General features: G+C 45.3%; 1 protein-coding gene across 2 annotated transcripts in view; it reads left to right on the top strand.

Moving 5' to 3' along the window:
• LOC142576556 (uncharacterized) overlaps nucleotides 1-19,747 on the top strand; it is a 124,096-nt gene extending 104,349 nt beyond the window's left edge. Inside the window, exons 2-3 of one of the 2 annotated variants that reach the window (XM_075686729.1) lie at nucleotides 7,213-7,681; nucleotides 17,188-19,747. In XM_075686729.1, coding sequence (XP_075542844.1) covers nucleotides 7,403-7,681; nucleotides 17,188-17,472 — 564 coding nt within the window. In that variant the 5' untranslated portion in view covers nucleotides 7,213-7,402 and the 3' untranslated portion in view covers nucleotides 17,473-19,747. The remainder of the gene's footprint in view (nucleotides 1-7,212; nucleotides 7,682-17,187) is intronic. The other variant, XM_075686728.1, reaches the window with a different exon arrangement.
• Nucleotides 19,748-23,305: the final 3,558 nt, after the last annotated feature.

Here is a 23,305-nt window from a genome sequence, read left to right as displayed (position 1 = left end):
ATACTTATACCGGCAAATACCAGAAATAGTTTGCGTGGGGTCACGTTTATGGGTGCATGTATAGGGTGTCCTAGCTAACTCTAGCTTAAAGACATCTTTAATGATATGGCCAAAGTTTAAGGGTATGCGAATGTTATGTAGCTGGACAGAACCAAGGTAATGTTTGCCGTCACTTGAAGATAGTCAAATTAATATTTTCATTCTGCCTAATTAAATCATTGGTATTATTTAAGCAACTTCTCAAATATAATTACATGAAATGTTTCAATTAATAAATCGTAGAGCGACATGCACAACCCCCCCCCCCCCCCACCTACAGTTTTTTGTTGCTCAATACATGCTACATAAAAGTGCTTTCCCAAGCGTAAAAAAAGCCCGCGAATACACGCAAAGTGCCACGAGCGGTCATTCGCGCGGCACTTTTGTGATCACTGCATTCGCTATAGACTCTAGAGCAGCAAATTCATTCGTGCAAGAAACAGGTAAGAAATTGCTAACAAAGAATTTCTAATATCATTTCTAATTAACTTTTAATATAATTTTAAAATGAAGTTTTCAATAATAATTCGTTTGACTCGTCCTCCAGCAAGAATGACATGAACTGAATGGCAGCAGGGTGAGAGAGACAAATCATAAAGCATCAAGTACACGTTCAGGAACTAATTTAAACCGACGCAGTCAACAACAGTGGCAAAGCATCCCTCCCAGTTAGCTACAACACAGAAACACCTGCCTGGAATCTTCGCACGTTCCATCAAAGCTAGAGGCCAAGAAGTATCTACACAGATGGTGGACGCGGTACCAATACCACCTCAACAACACCTGGTCATACGGAAGCCCACAACAACCCGCGCAGCCTACGCGCAAACAGCTACATACTCCAATAAGCAGATGCAAGGACACACATGGGAGCCTGTCACGACAAGAAAATAACGCGTAAAAAGACACCACCTGAAGATATTTCGCCCCAGAAGTTAGCCCGAACCAACCAGAAATGACTACCACGTACTACGGATAGCACACGTAACAAGAGATCTCGCCCTTTTCTCTAATCCCCAAAACTCGCTGCCAAAAAAACAAATTACAGATTTGCCCTAATATCTTACACTAGCTGCAATAAACAGAGTAAAATTCCAAAATGTTTCCGAGGTAAGGTTACATGTGCTCTCCGCTCTTTACCCTCCAGGCTATCATTGAAGTGGAATGCTGTTCTAGAAAATCCATCGCTTTCTTTAACTGATATTTTTGAAGAAGACTGCAAGGAACAACTTACGATTATTACTAATCAGCTCCACAGTATAAATTTATCTGAACCGAAAAAAAAGAACAGAACTTGTACAATTCGTCAAAAGTAGGGAAGAAGAATTATTAGATAAATACCAACAAAGAAGTATTAGAGCTGCGAATCCAGCCAGGGAAACTAATGTAACCTCTACAGCACATATCTCCACCGATAGTGCTACAAGCGAGCATCCAGAGCACTGCAGAAACGCAGTAGATATATCCCAGGGTCTAAGACTCGATGAAGTTGAATTCCTGAAAGGAACTCTAATGTTTTGTCGCACTAACAACGCAGTCAACGAATACGAACTCCACAAAGATATAAGATAGTTTTCAAGACGCCTGCGCATCAAGGAGTTCTTTGATGGTGCAGACGTAAGGAAACAGGATAGAAACTTCCTTAGACCACCTAGCCCATGGATGCTGGAAGCCGAACAGTGCGCAGACGGATTTATATACAATACTAATTTTAAAAAAATTCTAGAGCCAGCGCTGCATTGCCGAAAATGCAAAAATTTGTCCCCTGCTCAGCGCCAAATTCTTGAATTCGCGGGAAGAAATGACATTGTAGGAAAACCAGCAGACAAAGGTGGCAGTATCGTAATAAAGACTATTGAAAAGCACAAGAATGAGGCCCCCAAACAACAAAGCAACGACACCGCCTTTCGGACTTCATCAATATTGCGCAAAGCACAATCGCGCAGCTCCTGTCCAGGGAACTAATCAGGCAATCTGAATATCGTTTCATGATACCCATGACCAAAGACGCACGTCACTTTTATGTTCTTCCTAAAATACACAAGGTTCCCGTATAAGAAATATTTACAGCAGAAATCCCAGCTACGCCTATAGTATCTAATACAGACACAGCTACCGAGTTACCATCTAAATTCTTAAATCACCACCTGTCAAAACAACCTCACCACCCTCCCATCTTTTGTTCAAGACACGCCGCACTTTTTTCGAATTATCGACGGCATCAATGTCAACCACATTCTTTCCTACCGCGCTATTCTATTCACTTTGGATGTTCCTGCCCTCAACACTAACATGCCCATGAGTGAAATAATTGGAGCCGTGTCGAAATCCCTCGCAGTCAATGCCAAGAAGCACGCTCCTGAAGTGTACATATCACTCCTAAGGTTAGTTGTCACGCTTAGCTATACTGAATTCAATTCTCTTCACTACTTGCAAACTTTCCACACTAGCATGGGAACACCATTCGCTACCGCGTACGCAAACATTTTCATGGGACAGCTTGAAGCAGAGCTATCGAAATCCTACCCTTTAAAAACCCACACCTATCTGGGTTACATTGACGACATATTTATAATATAGGAACACGGCACAAGCGCGTTAACCGACTTAATTAGCCATTTCAATCGCTTTCATCCGAGTGTGAAATTTACTGCTCACCACTCTCCTAGTGGAATCAACTTCCTCGACACCACGGTCTACATAGAAAACGGAAAAATTGGAGGACGCTTAAGCTTCACCTCCTAGAGTGGAACCCGATAGCCTTATCGCACCTCGCTCCCACCGCCCACTCATTGAACAATCACGCGGTGAGCTCCGAGTAACGCAGCGTTCGGCGCGGCAACGGAACGTGCGCCTGAGCAAGCGGAACGCACCAAAGAACTCGGTGTCTCGGAGGGAGAAACGATCTACGCGAGCCTAACGTCGTGATCGCACGGACAGCCGGGCCGCTACGCGTCATAAAGGCGGACGCGATCATGGGGCTGACGCCTCGATGGGACGGTCCTCTATTTCGCTTTGGTGCACCACGCAGAGGCATGACTCCTCGCCAGCAGCACGGCACACATAGCAGGGAACGCTTTCCCGCCAGACGCGCTACGGCGCGGCGATCACGTCAGAGGCGTTCCGCAGAGGAGCCGCGTCGCCTAAAGACGAGGGTTCGAGTGACGCACGCTGGAAGTTGGAAGGGGAGAGAGCGAGAAAACTTAATAAACGCAAGGGTATTGGGGCATCCTTGCACCGGTCCCTGCACGGCCCGAATGCGCTCAAACGAGACGAAGGGCAAAAGCAGGCGAGTGGCGCGCGACCTGTCGGGGCAGCGCCGTACATTGCGAGGAGGGGGTCTTCTGTGTTTGCCGCAAGATGGCAAACACAGAAGAAATGTATTGGAAACGTACTTCGCTACCCATGTAACGGCGACTTGTGTAATTTACATGCTCATAATTACCGATATACACAGCAGTACAACTTTCTACGGCACGTTTCTAAGGAAACATCGCTATCACTAGAGGTGCTTTTGTCCCATTTTCAACCATCGAACTCATGGCTGAGTGGTAGCATCTCCGTCTCACACTCCGGAGTGCCTCGTTCGATTCCCACCCAGCCCATCTTGCAAGTTGCTTCTATTTATGAATTGCCTGCCGCTATTTTTCGCTCACGACCAACGCAGCCGACGCCGCCGGCTTTTCTGCGACACAAACTCCTTCACGCTGACGCGTTAAAACTGAGAACGACACTTTACCAGAAGCCTTACAGATAGCCAGCAATATTTAGACCACAACAGTCATTACCCGCGATACTGCACGCACAGAACTTCTATTGGACAAGTGCAACCAGTAAGAAGAATCCGCAGCGAAGACAACGATTATGTCTACCACTTAAATTACCCTAAAAGAACCCTAGCAAAACAACTATCCACAAGTTACTCGCGACCCAACTTCTGACGTAGCGCCAAGATTGGAGAGACAATCGGAGTTAAATAAGAAGGAGCGTGCACCAGAATCTGACAGACCGCCTGCCTTTATAAGAAAATATTCTGATGCCTTCGCAAACATAAAAAAATATTCTGCAAAGATACTGCCCAATATTATCAAGTAACGATCGTCGGCGAAAAGTGTTTGCAGATGTACCAAGGGTTATCTATCCCCGCTACAGAATCTTTAAAGACATGTTAGTGCTCACAAAAGTCAGTCAACATCATTCAACCCTAATAATAACGTGTTTTCGCCCCAGGTGTAAAACCTGCAGGCAGCTTCAAACTGACATTAAAATTAAAAGCACCGCAAAGGGTTATACACACGTAGTGTAAACTAGCTTTACTTGTACAAGTTTGGATGTGATTTTATGCTTGAATGTTCCTTCTGTAAGCAACAATATGTCAGTGAAACGCGATGATCAATGAGCGTCAGATTAAACGAACATCGCCCGGACATAGCTGAAAAGCTTCCCGTAGTCGTCGCTGAGTATATGAACCACCCAGGTCGTAACTTTTATGAAACCCGCCGTGGTTGCTCAGTGGCTATGATGTTGGGCTGCTGATTCACGAAATAGGCAGCCGAAATTCTCGGAACGCGCTGCCGAGGCGGGCCAACTGAGATTGATGCGCCACTTTTTATTTCTTCTCATTTTCTTCTTTTTCCACACTACATTGAAGAATTGTTCAAGTACGCCGAAAAGGTATCGTATATCTAGCCGCGTTCATGGCCGCATGCGTACGGATGATTCCGAAACCACGATGTTGGAACCATTGAGAAATGCGACGTCGTGCCAGGTGCGGATGTGCGATTCCGGATCTACGAGGCCGCAACCGTTTAGAAAAGCTGCTCTGTGGGGATGAAACAGATAATTGAAATGTGATCACTGACACCAGAAATCAGTAAGCCAGTTTAGGAATGAACAGAATAATCGCTTGTGATACCAAATTCTACGACTGTAGCTGTATCACTGGTGATTGTAGAGGGTCGATTTATGTAATTTCAACGCGCAAATGATGAAATAACACTGTTTAATCCTCGACTATTGTAGTCATCAGATAATTCACTTCAATTTATGTATACTATAACTATAAACGGATGAGAAATGTAGTTCACATTTTCGAGCAATCTCTCAACCGTAAATTAAGATATGTCGTTTGTTTGCAGTCGGACGCCTCTAAATTATCACAGTAAATTGAACCAGGCACTAATTCTGCGTCCGCAGTTAGCTTTCCTCACTTGTCACAGACACATTCTCATGCCTATTTTTTTTAGTGCCTAAGTTCACTGTTGGTTCTCCATACGCTTCTCAGACGCTTCTCACTCTCCAGATGTTAATGCTTCCTTGGGTGGCCGTATAAAAATGCAGCGTAGCAGACGAGGCACGTCTGTTACGCTCTCGCCCCCACCCTTCGTATAATGTCCCAAGTACTATTTCCTTTACTCTGCATGCACGGAGCATGCGCAACACTTTTCGGTGCTGCCATAGAATGAGCTGATAGCACCCGATGTGCGTGCTCCCATGTCCACGATGCAAAAGATCAAGATAGTACACGTAGCTCACGAGGTTCGTAGTCAAGGGTTCCGTTCACCACGACGGCAGTAGTTCGCAGCAAGTTTGAACTCGATATCGCGTTATTCATCAGAACAAAGCGCCAGGAAGCGCGGAACATGGAAAAGCAAACACCGGCTCCGGTGTTGGTCGTTTCTTATACGCTGTTACATTGTTGACGCTTTGGTCTGAAGACCAATTTGCGTGAATTCGCCTAAGTCTCGGTTATTGTACTGCGTTCCCGTTCTTCGCGCATTCCGGCAGAAATAGTGCTTGTTGCTTGATGCCTCTGCAAGATATTTCGTTCAGGCTTCAGAAATGTGACTTTGGCACTAACAGCTAAATTTCTGGTTACTTTCGGAGCTCTTTAATGACTGATGCTAGAGGAAGAGATGGGCTTGTTATATGGGAAACGCAGAAAACTCGAGCTAAGTCTCTGTAGCCTTCTGTAGAGCGTTTAAATAAGAGAAAAGAGAAGAAAAGGAGCGGAAGGAATGTACGATCCGCTTGTGATAGTAGCACTACTAAGCCGAGACAACGCAACCGCTGATAGTAGCGCCAAGGTAAATATGCCTGGTAGCGAGGCTCCCATAGAAGCCCGCACGTTCAAAACAGGGCGCTTCATCGGCGGTTCGTGAGGCTTAGCGTCATCTGTATGAAGAGGGAACACTTCCAGCGGAATAAATAAAAAAAAACATTGTGACGCCATATTCGTTAAAAGCAGGAGGGACGTCATTTTGTTATCAAAGACGCGAAATTTGTTTTGGTGGCTTGCCATTAGAGCTGTACATTTAAATATTCCGCAATTCGAATTGATGGGCGTTTCGAGCTTTCAGCGCGGAAAGCGATGCAGAAAAAGGTCGGCCGTACGGGTGTCGAAATCGCACCCCTCAACAGAGCACAGTTTCTTTGGAGGCCGACGAAAGGTTTAGGTGTAGAGTGCTGGTTCTATCGTCGGACACCAAACCCGTTGGCCGGCGCAGTCGCACTAAAATAAAGTAAGCAATTATCTGGCGGTCGTAACACTTCTGAATGAATAGGTTGAGAAGCGATAAAGCTACCCACGTCACCTACTTACGACTACCGTCGACAAGCAAAACAGCACAATGTGCGAAGCGGGCGTATGCTCGCAGGTGAACTTTACAAGCGCGCCTTTCTGCAGACTTGCTCTGCAGGCGACAGCGCCCTCATGGTGCCGCTCACGATAGGCGCTGGAGAAAGGTATTTATTAATAATGATAAAATAAAATTCAGTTTTCTTTTCGTTACTCGTCACGCATATAAAGAATGGCGTAGGAATTTCATTTTCGTTGAATGAATCTAACTGTGCCTCGCTTTATCGAAAAATATTTCTTCTTTCGCAGTGTTCGTTCCCTGCAAACGTAGCCGCGCTTCAATCGCTGCTCCCACAACCATCATTGCTGATGTCGGTGGCAATATGTTCCGAATCGGTTTTCGCCCGAAGCTTCGCGACCTATTTGAATCGACCTTGGTAGCGCGGCTACTACGTTATCTAGACAGACCGCACCACTTTGCCAGCTAAGCATGGCTTGTTTGATCGGCGCACGTGTTTTTAGAACTCAGTGTAACGTTCGCCGTCACTTCGGCCACATAAAACAATCCGGGGCTTCTCGGTTGCATCTTTCTGCAGGTACGTGCCAGCTGCGCTAACGAGTGGTCGCTGAAGTAGGGTGGGGACGACGAAGAAGGGGACAGCACTTCAAAAGAATAGGTGAACGTTCCAGCACGCAATTCTTGGCCAATCCCCCAGTGTGGGTATGAGCCATAACTTGAGGCCGTAATCATCATCATCATCATCATCATCATCATCATCATCGGTCATGTCGGCGTTTCTGCATGCCGACTGGTGCGAAGTGTATCTATGCAGTACGCCACTTCAGCATGGGGCCTCCATGAATGGCGCTGTCGACGCCCTCTCACTGTTTGCCTCGTCGTCGCGGTCGGTGTGGGGCAACTGCTGGGAGAAGCACTGGCTGCTCGTGTTTGACTACGGCGAAGAGGAGGTGCTCATCTGCGATGCTGACATGGACCATTTGGGAGAGCTCACGGGTCGGACCTCTTGGAAAAAGAGAGCCGCGCTACAAAACTACGAACACAAGGTAAATGTGAGCCGCGAGGATAGTTGAACTAGAAAGCCACAAAATATGCCAGAACTGTGCCTTTCTAATAAGAGGGCCATATACATGGTTGCTTGTTTATTAGCTCGAACATCATTATTTTGCTTACCCAGCAATGAACCGGAACACTTAAAGTGCCCGTAACCAGGACACACAGAAAATTTCGCTTATGCGCAGGAAGTTGTTACAAGCCCTCTAGAAGCCCTCTAGCGCACGAATTTTTCAAATTGGTTCAGTAATGGCCGAGATAGAAATATTTCAGTGCCGCGAACCCATGGCTTCAGGTGGCGAGCTTCACCGACAACATTGGAACACTCTCCATTTGACCCGTCTGGCCTCCACAAGTGAAATTCTTTCCCTGCGTTCTCCCATACCGGAGATCGACGATCGCGTGGGGCATACATCACGCTTCCCGGCATCTTCTTTTTTTTTGTCTCGCTTTTTTGTTGCGGGGTGCACTTTCGCTGACGGTGCCGCGCACAAGCTGTTGCGTTTTGTCTCGTTTCGCACAGCGCGCGACTTTGCGTGCTGTGCACGAGAACATCTGACTAGCGGTATAAGTCAGTGCTACACAAACTCAGACTGACACAAGCGGATAACAGAACATGATTGCGCGTGGCAACATGGTCGAAAATGACATAGTTTCGATGCTTCCGCGCACGACTGCAAAATGCTAAAACAAGCAGACGAAACGGAACTACATCTCTCTTGCTGTGGTGCGAAGGGAAACAAAAACACGTAGACATTCGGTTTGTGCATTTAATTATTTCTCTAAACTTTAATTCATCTACTGAAGCAACAGATCACGCAAATATCAGATGTTACCTAGAATACTTCTCGAAGTTACTTGACGCTGTTCATAGTGACGTGATTTCAAGGCACCCGCGAGCGGAAGGGCAAAAGGCATTCCACTTGTGATTTCAGCTCCATCCGCGGTGAGTAGCAATGTAATACTTAGCGGACGCACCCGTTAGCGCGCATTGCATGCACTGGGCTTGTCAGCTCGAATTGGCCAGACCTGGAGAAGCGCCCTTTAATAGATCAACATTCACCGAAATGTCGAAGCAAAAATGCGGCATATAAAAGCCAAGCGCAAAACCAATCACTTCAATACATGCGTATTCTAGTAGCGTTCAGAACAGGTCAAGTTGCAGCGTTTCTTTTTCTTTATTCTGCCATAATATAAATGATGGAATCATGATTCCGACTGCTTTTTATTGTATACTTAGCGAGTTCAGAATGACAAATATGCTGAATATTTCAACATCATCATGATCATCATCATCAGCCTATATTATGTGCACTGCAGGACGAAAGCCTCTTCCCGCGATCTACAATTGCTCCTGTCCTGCGCCAGCCGATTCCAACTAGCACCCCCAAATTTCATAATTTTGTCGCACCACCTAGTCTTCTGTCGTCCTCTACTGTGCTCCCCTTCTCTAGGTACCCATTCTGTCACCCTAATGGTCCAACGGTTATCTAGTCTACGCATTACATGACCTTACCAGCGGCAATTTTTTCTCGTCATGTCAATTAGACTGTCGCCTATACGCGTTTGTTCTCTACTCTAAACCTCACTCTTTCTGTCTCTTAAAGTTATGCCTAGCATTCTTCGTTCCAGTGCTCGTTGTTCAGTCCTTATTTTGTTCTCAAGTGTTGTTGTCAGTCTCCAAGTCTCTGTTCCATATGTCAGCACCAGTAAAATGCGCTGATTGTATACTTTCCTTTTCAATGATAACGGTAAGCTTGCAGTCATGAGCTCGCGATGTCTGTCGTATGCCGTTAGGATGGATAGTTGGGCGTGTTGGTTAAGCATCATCTGAAGTGAAGGCGCTAAAATGACGGAGGACAAAGAAGAAACACACACACACACACAGGGCGCCCAGAAGAAACAGATAGTGAAGAGCCCGATGCACAAGAAATATACGACGTTAGGATGGATAGTTGGGCATGTTGGTTAAGCATGATCTGAAGTGATGGCGCTAAAATGATGGAGGACAAAGAAGAAACACACACACAAGGCGCCTGTGTGTGCGCCCTGTGTGTGTGTGTGCCAGGAAATGTGATTTACGGAACACAATATTGAAACGGAGGTGGTCTGTAATTGGAGCTTCCGCAGTACGATTTAAAAGAAAAAAAAGTACAGCCCGACAATACTGCGTTCACGTGTTCTTGTGAGGGCATGTTTTTGGTACGGCGTACTTGAGATGTCTCGTTAACTACCAAAAATACAATTATTTCGTGTAGTAAGCAATGAACACTGATACCTATTACTACGTCACCGTTTGCCAAAAACATTAAGCAAAACACTACATTTGAGGCGTTGTGCTATTGAAATCAGCTCTGTAGTTTGGGATGCTCCTACCGTTTAGGAATGGCCACATTTCACTCTTGCATTTTTATTGTGGGGTACTATATAGGAGAGCATAATGATACTATCACTAGGGTTGAAAATTGGGCGAGTTGGTATTGCATTCTAAAACTGCTACAGCGCAACATGAAAAGGAAGAAACAAGCCGAGCAGGCCAGATAAAGGAACAGAAGGCTGACTTCCAACTGGTTTATTGGCAAGTTCCACGAAATATCTCGCCGGCTCGTATTGTTTCTTCCTTTCTATGTTGCGCTGTACCAGCTTTAGAATGATGATACGAACTGCTCTTAATGACGTAAGAATTTTTAGGCGACTACTCTGGTAATCTGTAAATCGGTATGTCTGTCCGTTCGAAACGCTTAACACGAGGCGCTCCATAAAGTAAAACAGAACAAATTTGCAAGGAAAAACGTTGGCAGTGGAGTTTTGGACCTACGACCGCCAAGCTCAGAAGCGAAGTGTCTTACCCACTGGGCAAAACACACATGCTTCCAGAAGGTACATATATCTGAAGCATATGAGTGTTATAATCATTATAAAGTGTTTGTTTCTCGTTGTCACAATAACCAACACTTTCATTATTTCGCTCCTCAACCTTATAGTGATTGAAACCACTTGCCCATCTCTATTGTATATATTACGGACCCCAGTGACTTCAAAAATGCGCTTGAATAGGTTCCCTAATTTTGCTTTCTGTTTTTTTCTATTTATTCTTTACAATCCCTTGTGTAACGCCCTATGGGCCCTGGAGGTCCTAAAATAAATAAATAAGCGAATAAATAAATTAATGAATGTGTTGTACCTGCGGATAAAACAAATGCCACGCGACAACAGTTTTTACTAGGGGTTTGTTGAAAAATTTGGTGACGGTGGAATAAAAGCAATCTCTAGGATGACATCTCTAGTCTTCCTAGCGCCTTGTAGATATCAGGAAAATTTCGGTTTTGCCATAATTTAATGCAAAACACACCGCATCCCCAACGAGTCCGGTGGCCCCGGGATGTGCCTTCCGTTCGGGCATTCCTTCAGCTACCGAAATGCCACTGATCTCTGATGGCTTATGCCCTTTGCCGCGCGCAACCCAGGCAAATAAGCAGTCAGTGAGTTAATAAGGAGCGACGAGGCGCTTATGGGTGTCATCACGGTGGATAATGGTTTGACGCAGATGGATAAGGTGCTAAAGAGCGATAGGGTTTACAAATATCGGAGCAATTCTGATAAGGTTGATAACGACCGACAAGGGTTGAAAACGGTCTGGTGACGCCCGATATGGTTGAACAGGACCGATAAGGGCTGATAAAGGTCGTCTCATGTCAGATAACGTTGATAAGAACTGAAAAGGGTTGATAAATATAGGACCGATTGCGATAAGGTTGATAACCATTATGGGTCAAGTGTCGGATGGAGTGCGATAATGTTCATAACAAATCATGAGAGTTGATAAGGGTCGCATCGAGCTCATTAAGGTCGATAACAACCGAAAAAAATTTATAAGCGGTTTGTACTGGTCAGACCAAGTTTGATAATGACACAGGGCTGCGTGTAGACGAAGAGGTGGCACAATTCTTAGGCATACTGAGACGGCTCCAGTGAAGTATTTTTTTTATCTTTTATTTTTTGATTGGGATAGCAGCTATATGGATGGTCCTAGGGAATCTTCGCCATCAAGTCAGATCAACGACGTGGTTATTCCGCCTATGAGAGAGAGTCTGTTCCCAAATCCGACGCCTACCTTGCGACACTCTATGTATCATCGCGACGTCGCTCACTCTCACTGCCGCGGTCCCTAGGCATGTCTCGGTCTTCTCGCTCTTCACGTCATCCTTCTCCGTCACCATTCTTCTGTACTTCATCGCCCCTGCGTCCTGCCTAGAATTCTCCGCAGCCATTCGGAAAACTAGAAGCTGAACTTTTCGGAGTAGGAAGTGTTTGCGCTCGAACTGTCATAGTTCCTCCTGCCAGCCCAGCAAAGTTACTCGTTGTTCTTGTGGGAGGTGTTTCCGTCGACGCGCTTATAGACTCTGTGCCGCCACGTCTGTTATTCGTCGTGAACTGTGCTTTCGTCTCCGCAAAGTGCAGTTAATGTTGTCCCCGTCTCATTTGGCACTAATGACAATCCGACTTATCCTACCAGACAGTGTACCACTCGTGTCCTCATCGACGGAATTCGCCATCATATCTAGCTTACCGTGCTTTCGTCGTCCGTTCATACGATCATCTTAAGATGCGATTTCTTGTATGCTGCGTCGGCTGTCGTTTTTGCACGAACGACCACTTGTACATTATACGGAAACCAAGCGCTCTGATAAAAAATATAGATGGCGACGCAGTTGCTTCGCTATCAATACTGCATTTGTTGAGAAATCGCTATCGCCTCTTGTCTAGTGCGTTTTTCACACAGCTGCGACTGTCTGACCGCCTAGAACACGACAGGAGAACTACTTCTGCCGGAGGGATCCATTGCGGTCATCCTTATCGACGCTGCACCAGTATGTGTCGTCACTGCTTCACTTGTTTCGTCCCCCGCACAGGTAGATGTATGCCCACAGAAGGTTCACCCAGTGGTGCCACAGTCACTTTGAGCTCAGATCTCAGCTAAACGCCGACTGATGCCTTGCTGAGAAAATTAAGGAAACACCAAACTTACTTTACCGTTTGTTCGGATGGCTTGGGTCAAACAACGGTGGCCCCTCATCACATCAAAACAGACAGATCCCGCCTCATTCGCCACTGCCCTTACCGTGTATCGGCTTCTAAACGCAAGGTAATTGAAGACCAAGTCAACAGCATGCTCACTCGGAACGTTGTACGGCCTTCCGCAAGCCCTTTGTCGACTCTTTCTGTCCAAGTTAAAAAAAGGACCGCACGGTGCGCTTTTGCGTCGATTATAAAGCGCTAAAAAATTACCTTCAAGAATGTCTACCGTATGCCTCGTATTGACGATGCTTTGGCTGCCTTACAAGTTGCCGAATACTTTTTGAGCCTCGACTTATGCTCTGGCTATTGGCAGATCCCAGTACATGAGCCCAACGAAGAAACGACGGCGTTTACAACGATGGCCTTCTCGAATTCATTGTTATGCCTTTTGTTTGTGCAGTGCGCCAGCCACCTTTGAACGGATGATCGATACCGTACTGCGCTGCTTCCAATGGAAAACCTACCTTTGTTACCTGGGCGACATTGTCATCTTTTTGTCTAGCTTCTCCCAGCACCTGGAATGTTTAGACGCGTTCTCACGTGTCTAGCCAAGGCATACATACTAAGAAGTGTGGACTTGCGAGCCACAGCATCAAACTATTAGGTCACGTCGTCAGAAAGCACAGGTTTGAGCCAGATCCCGACAAAGTTCCTACCGTGCTGCATTTCTCAAAACTAACCGCAACTAAAGACGTTTCTAGCTTTCTCGATTTAGCGTTGTAGACGTGCTGCTTTGTCCGTGACTTCTCTACTATCGCAGCTCCTCTTCACAATATTCTGGCCACGACCACACCCTTTTATATAGTTCTTTTATCCCTTTTTGTACCTCTACCACGTGAACAGCTTCCCATAAATCACACACACACATGCACAAACATCTTTGTGCTTGTGTACATACCGTATAGTCAGGGGATTTTTTCCCTGGGACAAATTTCCCTGGCCCGCTTGGACGGACTACCGCCTGAAGACATGAACATGAACGACTCACAAACAGCTAGCGGTAGCCATGACACAAGCATGCAAGGTTATACTGAGTACCCTATGCAAGTCATCTGTTGGATCGCTCAGAATGAACCGCGCACTTTTTTCCGTAAAACATTGAAGGGTGTGTGCGACTGGCTGAACTATTATCAACGGATAAGCGGTCCCAATTGGTAGAACTCACGGCCCAACTTGCAGATGTCGTTTTCTTTTCTCACCGGAATTGCACTTCTCTGGTTAGAACATAACTAGCTAGGCATGATGACCACGTGGGAAAGGTGCGCGGAGAAAATGAAAACCTGCTTGGGTGACTCAATTTCAAAAGAAAAAGAAAGACTGAGAATACGCTTTCGCGAAGAGCACAGTTGCCCCGGAGAAACATGCAGAACCAGTTTATCTCGCCTCTCGTCACCATACTCCTACGCTAACAAACATGACTTCGACGACTATCTCGCCAGCATTACGGGGTTTCATGACGTCAGTAAATTTCAATGTTAAAAAATCCGCCAGATTGCACGCCCGGTGGGAATCAATGTTATGCGAATAACAGGACAGCACTTTGTCAGTTATGCAGATAGTCAATGTCATTAGTTGCCGGCGACTCTTCCTGCAGACGTTTTGCAGCCAGTGAAACAACATACTTTACTATTTGAAAATGTTAGTATGCACTTGCTCGGCCCCCTTCGGAAACGTCATACTGATCGTGCTTGGATTATTGCATGTGTCGAGTACTTGACGCGCTATGGTGAGATGGTGGCACTTAACTCTGCTACCACCGTCCACGTGTTGTGCCTTTTTACCAACACTACTTTCTCTTGAAATACTTACTGCTTGAATTTACCTATAACCCACTGCCCTCTGTAAAGCCTTCACAGGCCTTGAAGGTAAAATAAATGAAATGAAACATGTCTCATTGCGTCTCCGCCAATGGCAACAATTGGGATGTTGTAGTATCCTATAGTCATGTACGCGTGGCAGAAGCCCGCAAAAGCAAGCAAAAAGAACCGCCGAACTGGTTGCGTGGCACGTTTTCGTGTTTTTCAGGCTTTCTTTAATGCTTGGGAAAAAATATTTATGTAGCCCGTATTGCGCTACAGAAACATAGACGGGAATTTTTGCTGACAGCTTCCAATTTTATTATTGACACTTATGCTGTGAATGTAATTTATACGTTGATTAAATTATAATAAATGATGTAATTAGACCAGATGCACAAACAGACGGCATGTAAAAACACCTCCATTCTGTAGCTATGAGACACTCGCATAATTTTACATTTTGGCGCAGGTTACGTGGGACATTCTGATATTTCCCGAAGGGAATATTTAATAGGTTCGTGTATTGTCTAATGAAAGACACTGAAGGCCACGCACGTGTAAACGGAAGTATCTTTTTTTTTGCTGACTTTCCGACCGTGACACGGCCTTCGCCAGAAGAAACGATGGGGTTGCTAAGCAGGCAATTTTATGGGCTCACGTCTAGGTGGCATCAATATGGCAGTTAATTCGATAAAAAATAGGCGACAGTAGCATTACAGTGACAATGAGGAAAGATGATCACGGTAACATGGCAATGTGGCATGGCAGGCACTTACAAACTTGCTACCTAACATAAGATGGTGAATGCCAAGTCTCTTTTTAGCACTTTTAGATCCTTATGATCTGTTTCGGATCTGTTAGCGCTATTCTGTTAGCAGTTAATCTGCGCAGAGCAAAGCGCGGAGTAAATCGGTTATATGAGTCGTTCAAGAGAGCGTGCATGGCTGTCATCGGTCAGTTAGAAAGGCACGACGATAGGTGGATGACCACTCGACAACGAACTCCACCTTTCGGTAGGAGCAGAGCTATATAGCAAGAATGGTGCCATATAAATTTCATGTCGGGCCTTTTATGTACGGCGTCAGGTACAGCGAAAAAGACCGCGAGTGCAGCGGTTGTGCAAGCTGGCGGGAAGCAGGAACTCGCCTTCCGCGAAGCCATTGTCATGCTCCCGGCCTACTGACGCGCCATTGTTACGCTGGTGAGCGGGAGCGTTAGATATAGAACGCGCAAGCATCTTTGCATACCAGAAGCACTAATCCCTGATTGCGTTCTTTTGTACTCTCTACGCATTCTTGTTTAATAGGGGTGGGCAAATGTTGTATGTTCGAAATACTAATCGGAAAGTAAGCACTGACAATTATTATTCCTGTTTTCTAGGAAACTAACCGTTGTTTACGGCTGTCGAAATTGACAAAATATTTCGCAACAACTGGCCAGGAAAGTATGGTTATTTCTTTTTCACCGTCAGCTAAATAGAGCATCGGAAGTAATCGGAAGTATAACAAAGACAAACGCATTCGGAGCCATGCAGAAACAATATGTATAATTACAGTTTTGCTTTAGGTTTTGCGGCAGAATCCCACATGGAAGCCTGTGAATTGTGCTTGTTTCTTGTCATGTAGTGTACCTCACAGTCTAGTTATGTAGCATTTCTATCATATAAGCTACGACCTGTGACGCTTTCGTTGCAACGGGAACTTTTCATGTCTTCTACCGCACATAAGTAATTCAGCAGATTTTTTTTCTCCTCTTACCACAACATCTCCCTGTTTTGGGGAAGCCATATTTTAGCGCTTTGGAAAGTTTGATTCCATGCCGCAGCAATTTATTTCCGGAAAGTTATTTGCAGCATGGTTTTAAGGATGTTGAAAGAATATTCGTGCGGTTTTTAATAACAATGAGTGGTGTTGTGTTTAAAACCGATCCTTCGAAGCTGATGTTTAATTTTGTTGTACTAGTCAGCACAGACGTCGTGCCGAATTTCAGCGAAATAAGTGTCGCTACAGTAATGTAGCTGGCGTTTGAATATTCCCTATTTTATACTTGCCCTGGTATTCGAACAACATTCAAAAGTGCACCCATCTACCTTTTACGCATTTTGGCGTTTTTTTTTGTACGCCTGACGGTTTTCGCCCTCTGTCCTGGGGTGGCACAAAAAAAATATCCGAGGACGCCTAAGAAGCACTTATGGTTTGTGAATGCGAAAGCAATAATGTCCAATTGAACACCGCTGAGCAGTATCTTTAGTTATGAACTGCTCTCAGGCAAACGTGTTGAGAGGCTTGGAGCCTTTTGATTTGGCCTTACCGAGGCGTACTTCGCACGCAGGCGAGAGCTTGCGCGTACAAGGAACGAGCGTATAACGCAGGATTCTGACAACGAGGGTGATTTCGCATCGTTGCGATGCCCGTTCCCCTAACGCAACACCTGGTGCGCCACTGCTGCTGCGAGCTGCTGTACCCTGGCGTCGCGGCCAATGGGAACTCCGCCGAGGAGTGGTCGTGACGTGGCATCACACCTAACAAGAACTTATCTGTCGTTTCGCTCATTGAGCCATTTGACGCATTCGCATAATATAAGCCACAACAACTGATGTCGTGAACTTCTTTCTCTTGCAGAAGTACCTTGCAAAGCGGCGCATTCCAAGAGCACGCATTGAGCAGTACATGAGGAAGATGTGCGACTCCGGCCGATACCATCTTACGGACAACAACTGCCAGAAGTGGGCGCAAGACCTTCTGCGTGAACTAAATATAGCGCTTCCTGCTGACGAGCTGGATGCCCGCACTGTTGTCAACAGCTACATACAGCCAGCGGCCCTTGCTGGTGCTGCGGTCTTGGGCGCCGGCCTTCTAGGTGCACTCATATTCACTGGTGGTAACCGTAGAAACAGACGGGAGTAAACGGGGTACCGCGTAATATCAGTGAACATTAAAGGATGTGTACCAAGACATTGACGGTTCAAAATTTTCTAACGTACGAGCTTGTGTGAATGTTCCAGCGTGTTCTTAAAGATAACGTCCCACAACGCGAGAGACAGTTCCACAACGACTCTGCGACTCGCACGCCGACGTTCCTGCGTAATAGATTGGAGTGTGAGGCACGTTGAAATTTCGCTATAGTGACTTGAGAATATCACCTATTCTCAACTATGTACCTATGTGCTCTTGAGCCGTCTCTCCTCGCCTAAAGTCACAGAACTTCTATTTGAAAACTGTTAACCAACACACCATGTCGCCTGCCTCATATAAAGGCGCACATAAAAGGTTTCTTGAGATATTGCGTGAGGTTGTCCGGAACACCTGAAGACTATTAAATCGCTGTTTAAAACACCAACGTGCACGTTATAGTGCACTTTATTGCGATACGGCAATATTGCACTACTCCACTTCAAGATAAAGAGCCTCGTGGATTTACATGGTTTCCTTTCAGACGCATTCAACCTTCGGCAGAAATTTTAAGCGCTACTATTGATGACTAAATGTGAATGCTTCATGTAGCTGCAATAAAAAGCTTTCGTACTTTGTGAAATATTTTTTTAGCCATAGGTATGTGCAAAAGTGGTCCCATTTGCTTGACGTGTAGTAAGCGCTTCAAGTTGGGGCAGAGATCCAAGCTTTATAGTGCCATTCCCGTGGTTCGTAACTGCACCAGGCAGAGTTGGAGAGATGGCAGAGCTGTCTATACTGTTCAAGTGTTTAAGTGTAATTTTGGGTGATGTCTGTAATCACTTGTGTGCTTATTTAAACATGATGTAAAGAAGCTAATTTGCAAACATCTCCGAAGACAAATTAAACGCTACCGTAATTTGAAAATATGTTTAATTGAGTCAATTTTCTGCAACGTGTTGATGCTATTGACGACGTAGTCTTTGTAATCCGCAATAGAATTTTGCTTATATTTGCGCCTGTCTCAAGGAAAAAGATTGTAACATTCTTTCTCTGTAACGGCGCAAATGGATAGTACGCGCCTCGCCCTTTGTTTATTCTTGTCCTACCTTTACACGCTGTTTAGAAAATGAGCAAAGAACAGTCCGGATACTAAGTAGAACCACGGCTATGTCAGCTGGCATACCAATTAGGTAAAACGGGAATTGCGTCACGAGCGCCAATGTCTCCTCTGGTGCTTGGTAGGCCTAACTCCGAGAGGAAAAGACAGAAAGAACCAAGCATGCTTCCATGGCAACAGTTTTGTTGATGCACGAGGGAGAAGCGCCATCCAGCTTGTCTGCTACGCGCTCGACGAACCAACGATTTTCTCTGAGGCGCCAGCGGAAACCAACACCACTTGTATTTATTTTTTCAGATTGTTTTGCACTTTCAGATTCGTTTTCGACACCCTTCGGCTTCTAATTTTCTTTTCTTACTCGCAACGCATATGTGCGAAAACTTGTCTTTTTCTGTTCAGGATGCGCGAGCCAGCATGCCATGTCGCGCGCCTATTTTGTTTCGGCAAAACATAAGTAGGCAAGGAATGTGGTTTATTCCCTGTTTTTATTAGTAACCTATGGAACAGCAAGCTATCGAACACACAACACAAAACAGTAGAGCTGAGTGTCTCATTGGCCCGTACAAATGGCCGCATTCTGTAATGCGATCATACATCTTTCGGCTTCCTACAATTACTGATAGACAGAAACTTGCTACAGAGCCATGTTTGTTTGTTGCACACAAGACAACTCTACCAAAGCATTCTTCTTCGCAACAGTAATTTGAGAATAATGAAAAGTTTATCAAGAGCTGCAGATCCACATTTTTTGCGTCCAAGTAAAAAAAACATTTTTGTTCCATACAACTGGTATACTTGCTGGTCAGAAAAAAAAGAAGCACATGTCATACTTTGTCCATTTTCTGCATAGCCCTCCTTGTGCTGATTTGGCGATAAACATTCAGCCAATTATATTGAGAATGTCAATAGCCTTTCTTTATATGTGGTTTTGTTTCACAATACAACATGTCGGACCAGAAAAACTTGATTCAGATCTGTAACATTGCGAACAATGTACCTATTCAAGATTTCTTGCGAGCATATCGCAGATGTTTCTTAAAGTTTGTAATGAATTTCGTTTCTTCTGTCGTTATCTAGGCATAAATGGCACAGTTACAAGACAACAACAAACAGCGCTACGTTTTATTTGTTGAGAAGCAGTGAATGCAGCAGAAGCGCGTGCCAACCAGCGGCTGACCGTCATTAGTGGCTGGGCAAGGACAGAGTGTTGCTTAAAAGTATTATGGAGCGCCTAGCTTCGGGACACGGAGAAATAATTTTTATAAGCAACGCAAGTCGGCTGTACTCAATGCATCAGGGCTACCTGCTCAGTAGAATTTTCTTTTGGATGTTTTCAAGACCTTCCTCTAATATGCAGAATGTACATTATCCAGTTTCGCTAACACCGTCTATAGGCTCAGTTTCGTTAAAATTGGTTGAAGCATACAACAGGTGTTAGATCTATGTTACGAGTGTCATCATTGGCGGAGGTCACCCGTCGTGAGAAATTCGGTGTCGACATAACAAGGAGGCGAAAGCATTTCAACTTTTCTAGAACACTAATTTCTGGTACACCATGCTTTCTTTCCTTACAAAAAGATTATTAATGACTTTGCCGAAAGGAGACCTCCCCTCCCTGCTTTGCCACTTTTGCCATGTTAATGAAACCACTGAAGTCAAGAGTGTCGAGCAAGATTATTACTTCCACACTGAAGTAAGCTCAAGAAGACTACAGCATCCCAAGATCCATGTATGGTAGCTATGAAATAATCCTTAAAGAGGAGGGTTCAAGTGTGTGAGCAATGATTGTTTGTATAAAGAATACGCTGCACGATGCTCATACATCTACTGAAATATGCCGAACTATTTCCTAAAGGTAGGCTAATCAGGAGACCGCCCTACGAACTATCGGAATTACAAAAAAAACAAAATATCAGCAAGAGAATTCTTCCTAATCTTCACACTTCTGAAGCTTTCTTCTTGCAGCAGATTTGCTCTCACGCTGATTCATTATATCCGGTTTGACGTCATTTATACGCAGCATAAGCCACACATAACAGAACTACTGCAGGAGGTCTATGCGACACTTGTTAGAGCAAAATATTTCTTATAGTAGACTGATGTTTAGCTAATAATTCAGTACACTGGAAACACCGCACAATTGCGCGACCACCCCAACATGCTCCACAAAATATTTCTCCATGTCCTTCCCTTCCTCTTGCGATAATGGCGCATCACCTGGCACTGCAAGAGTTGGTAAAACTGTGGGCTTATGTGATACATTCACTTCTCTAGGGTTTCTCTCGTGATAATCTTTCTGCAGCTCTCCAACTTCGCTGATTTGCGTTAATCGCGAATCATTGATCAATCGCTTGATGACGCGTGCGGTCTCTGGTGAGTGTGTTTTCCTTTTTTGGCCTCGGTTGTGCGGTGCAGAACCTGTAAATAGACATGCATACTTAGAACGTTTTGATGGGCTCGTCGTCATACTTTCGGCAAATTTGCACGTTGTGTGATGGAACGCTACAGACAGGCACACAGGACAAGCGCAGCACCCTATGCTAGAGTGTCATATTTCCCTGTAATGTAAATTCCATTGGCAACACTTGCGTGCCATAACGCATTGCTTATCATTTATGGAAACACGATATGAAGAGCCCCTTCATTATCAAATTTCGAGTGCATGTCACAAAAAATGAAGCTGTTCACGTGAAATAATACTTTCAATCCATGCAAGCTAGTTGTGATATTTCCTTGCAAGGTTTGAAGTAGAAGTATGCGTCCAAAAATTGATAAGCAAATTTCAAATTTATAGTGCTACCATATATTTATATAACGTGTTAAGCATTGCTGGTTCTCAATAGCTGGCTGTGAATGCTAGGAATCAGTTTTTAGAGCTAGCTTTTTCGATCGATGAAAGTTTTTGATTGATCTTGTTAAGGACTAGATAAATGAGCGTTTTCTTTACTTTGGCTTAATTTTTCTGCAAAATACTCATAAGAGGAGAACTTCTCACAGTGTAAAGCTGCTGTGCAACTGAGCATTGGAATTTTTTCCTGCGGTAGAATTTCTGATATAAAGCGGCAAACGAAACTTGGGGAGAAGCCGGCGGCGCGCGGCAAGAACTGGCTTCGCCGTATTGTACGCTGTAGCGCCAAGCGCGGCGTGACAATTTGCGAACGGGAATTCACTCATTGTCCGCGAAAACTGTTCGGCGTCTTAGTTTAGCCTTTAATCGGGAACGTCGCGCGCCACGCACGAGCAAGCGATAACAATACTGCGTTACATACATACCAGTCAACGCTGTTAAAGCAAGAGAGAGTTCTTGCAGTGGCTTTATTCGCACTTGAATATACGAGGTCCGACCTAATTTTTTTTTGCCAACACCTGATGGATATGAAACGAGCGCGCTTGCATCAGCTGACCTTGAACTTTAGCCCGCATGCAAGAATTTTTTCCCGCCTGCCGATAGCGTCAGTCGTTGGGAGGAAGCATTTGAGGGAGGTAGTACGCAGTGCTCTCGTTGGTTTTTTACTGCAACGAAAATGGCGCAGGGACTGGAGCAGCGCTACTGCATCAAATTTTGCCAGAAACTGGGGGACAGCCAAATGGAAACCATTCGGATGATTCAGGCGGCTTTCAGTGTGTATTCTATGAGCAGCACACAGATTAAGGAGTGGTACAACCGGTTTAAAGACGGCCGCACGTCGGTTCAGTGCGAGCCACGCTCCCGTCGGCCATCAACATGCCGAAATGACCAGGTCATTGCCGAAGTCAACGCTGTGGTGATGCGGGACTGTCATGTGACTATCCAAGAAACTGCGGAAGAGGTGGGCATCAGCCCTTTTTCTGCACATTCCATTGTGACCGAACATTCGGCCATGAAGAGAGTTGCGGCGAAATTCGTGCCGAAGCTGCTCACGGTGGAGCAAACGCAACTTCGTGTTGAGGTCTCACAGGACATGCTGGATTCCACAAATAGTGACCCCGACTTCATGAACACTATAATCACTGGTGACGAGTCTTCGGTGTACGGGTACGACCCGGAAACCAAATCCCAGTCGTCAAAGTAGAAGCATTCCACGTCGCCAAGGCCAAAGAAAGCTCACCAAGTGTGCAACATGTCAAAGTTATGCTGACTGCTTTCTTTGACTCCCGCGATGTAGTACACCGCGAGGACGCACCACAGGGTCAAACACTCACCAAAGAGTACTACACGGATGTCCTCAGTCGTCTACGTGATGCTGTGCGGCGCAAGAGACCGGAGTTGTGGTGAACAGGAAATTGGCGCATCCATCACGACAATGCTCCTGTACATTCCTTGCACTTGATTCAGACTTTTTTGGCGATAAACCAGACTCCTGTAGTTCAACCGGCTCCTTACTCTCCTCATATGGCCCCCTGCGACTTCTGGCTGTTTCCCAAAATTAAGAGGCCATTGCAAGGAGCGCGATTTCAGACAAGAGAGGACAATATGACTTCAGCGACAGTTTAGCCGAAAGAGGCATTATATTCCGAAAGATGCCTTCTCTGAATGCTTTCAACAATGGCAGCACCGCTGGGAGAAGTGTGTGGAGTCCCAAGGAGGCATCTTTGAGAATGATTAGGTTTTCAACGCTGAAGTTATGCCAGTTTCCTTTCTTCGGCCAAATCTGGGATACTTTTCTAACAGACATCGGTTCTTCTAAGCACAGGCTAAAATCGAAGAGAACTTATGTCGTAACACAGGTAACTTGAACTTCTTCTTGT

This window comes from Dermacentor variabilis, chromosome 3 (genome assembly GCF_050947875.1).
Source record: "Dermacentor variabilis isolate Ectoservices chromosome 3, ASM5094787v1, whole genome shotgun sequence".
Lineage (NCBI taxonomy): Eukaryota > Metazoa > Arthropoda > Arachnida > Ixodida > Ixodidae > Dermacentor > Dermacentor variabilis.
This window is presented reverse-complemented; position numbering and strand designations above follow the sequence as displayed.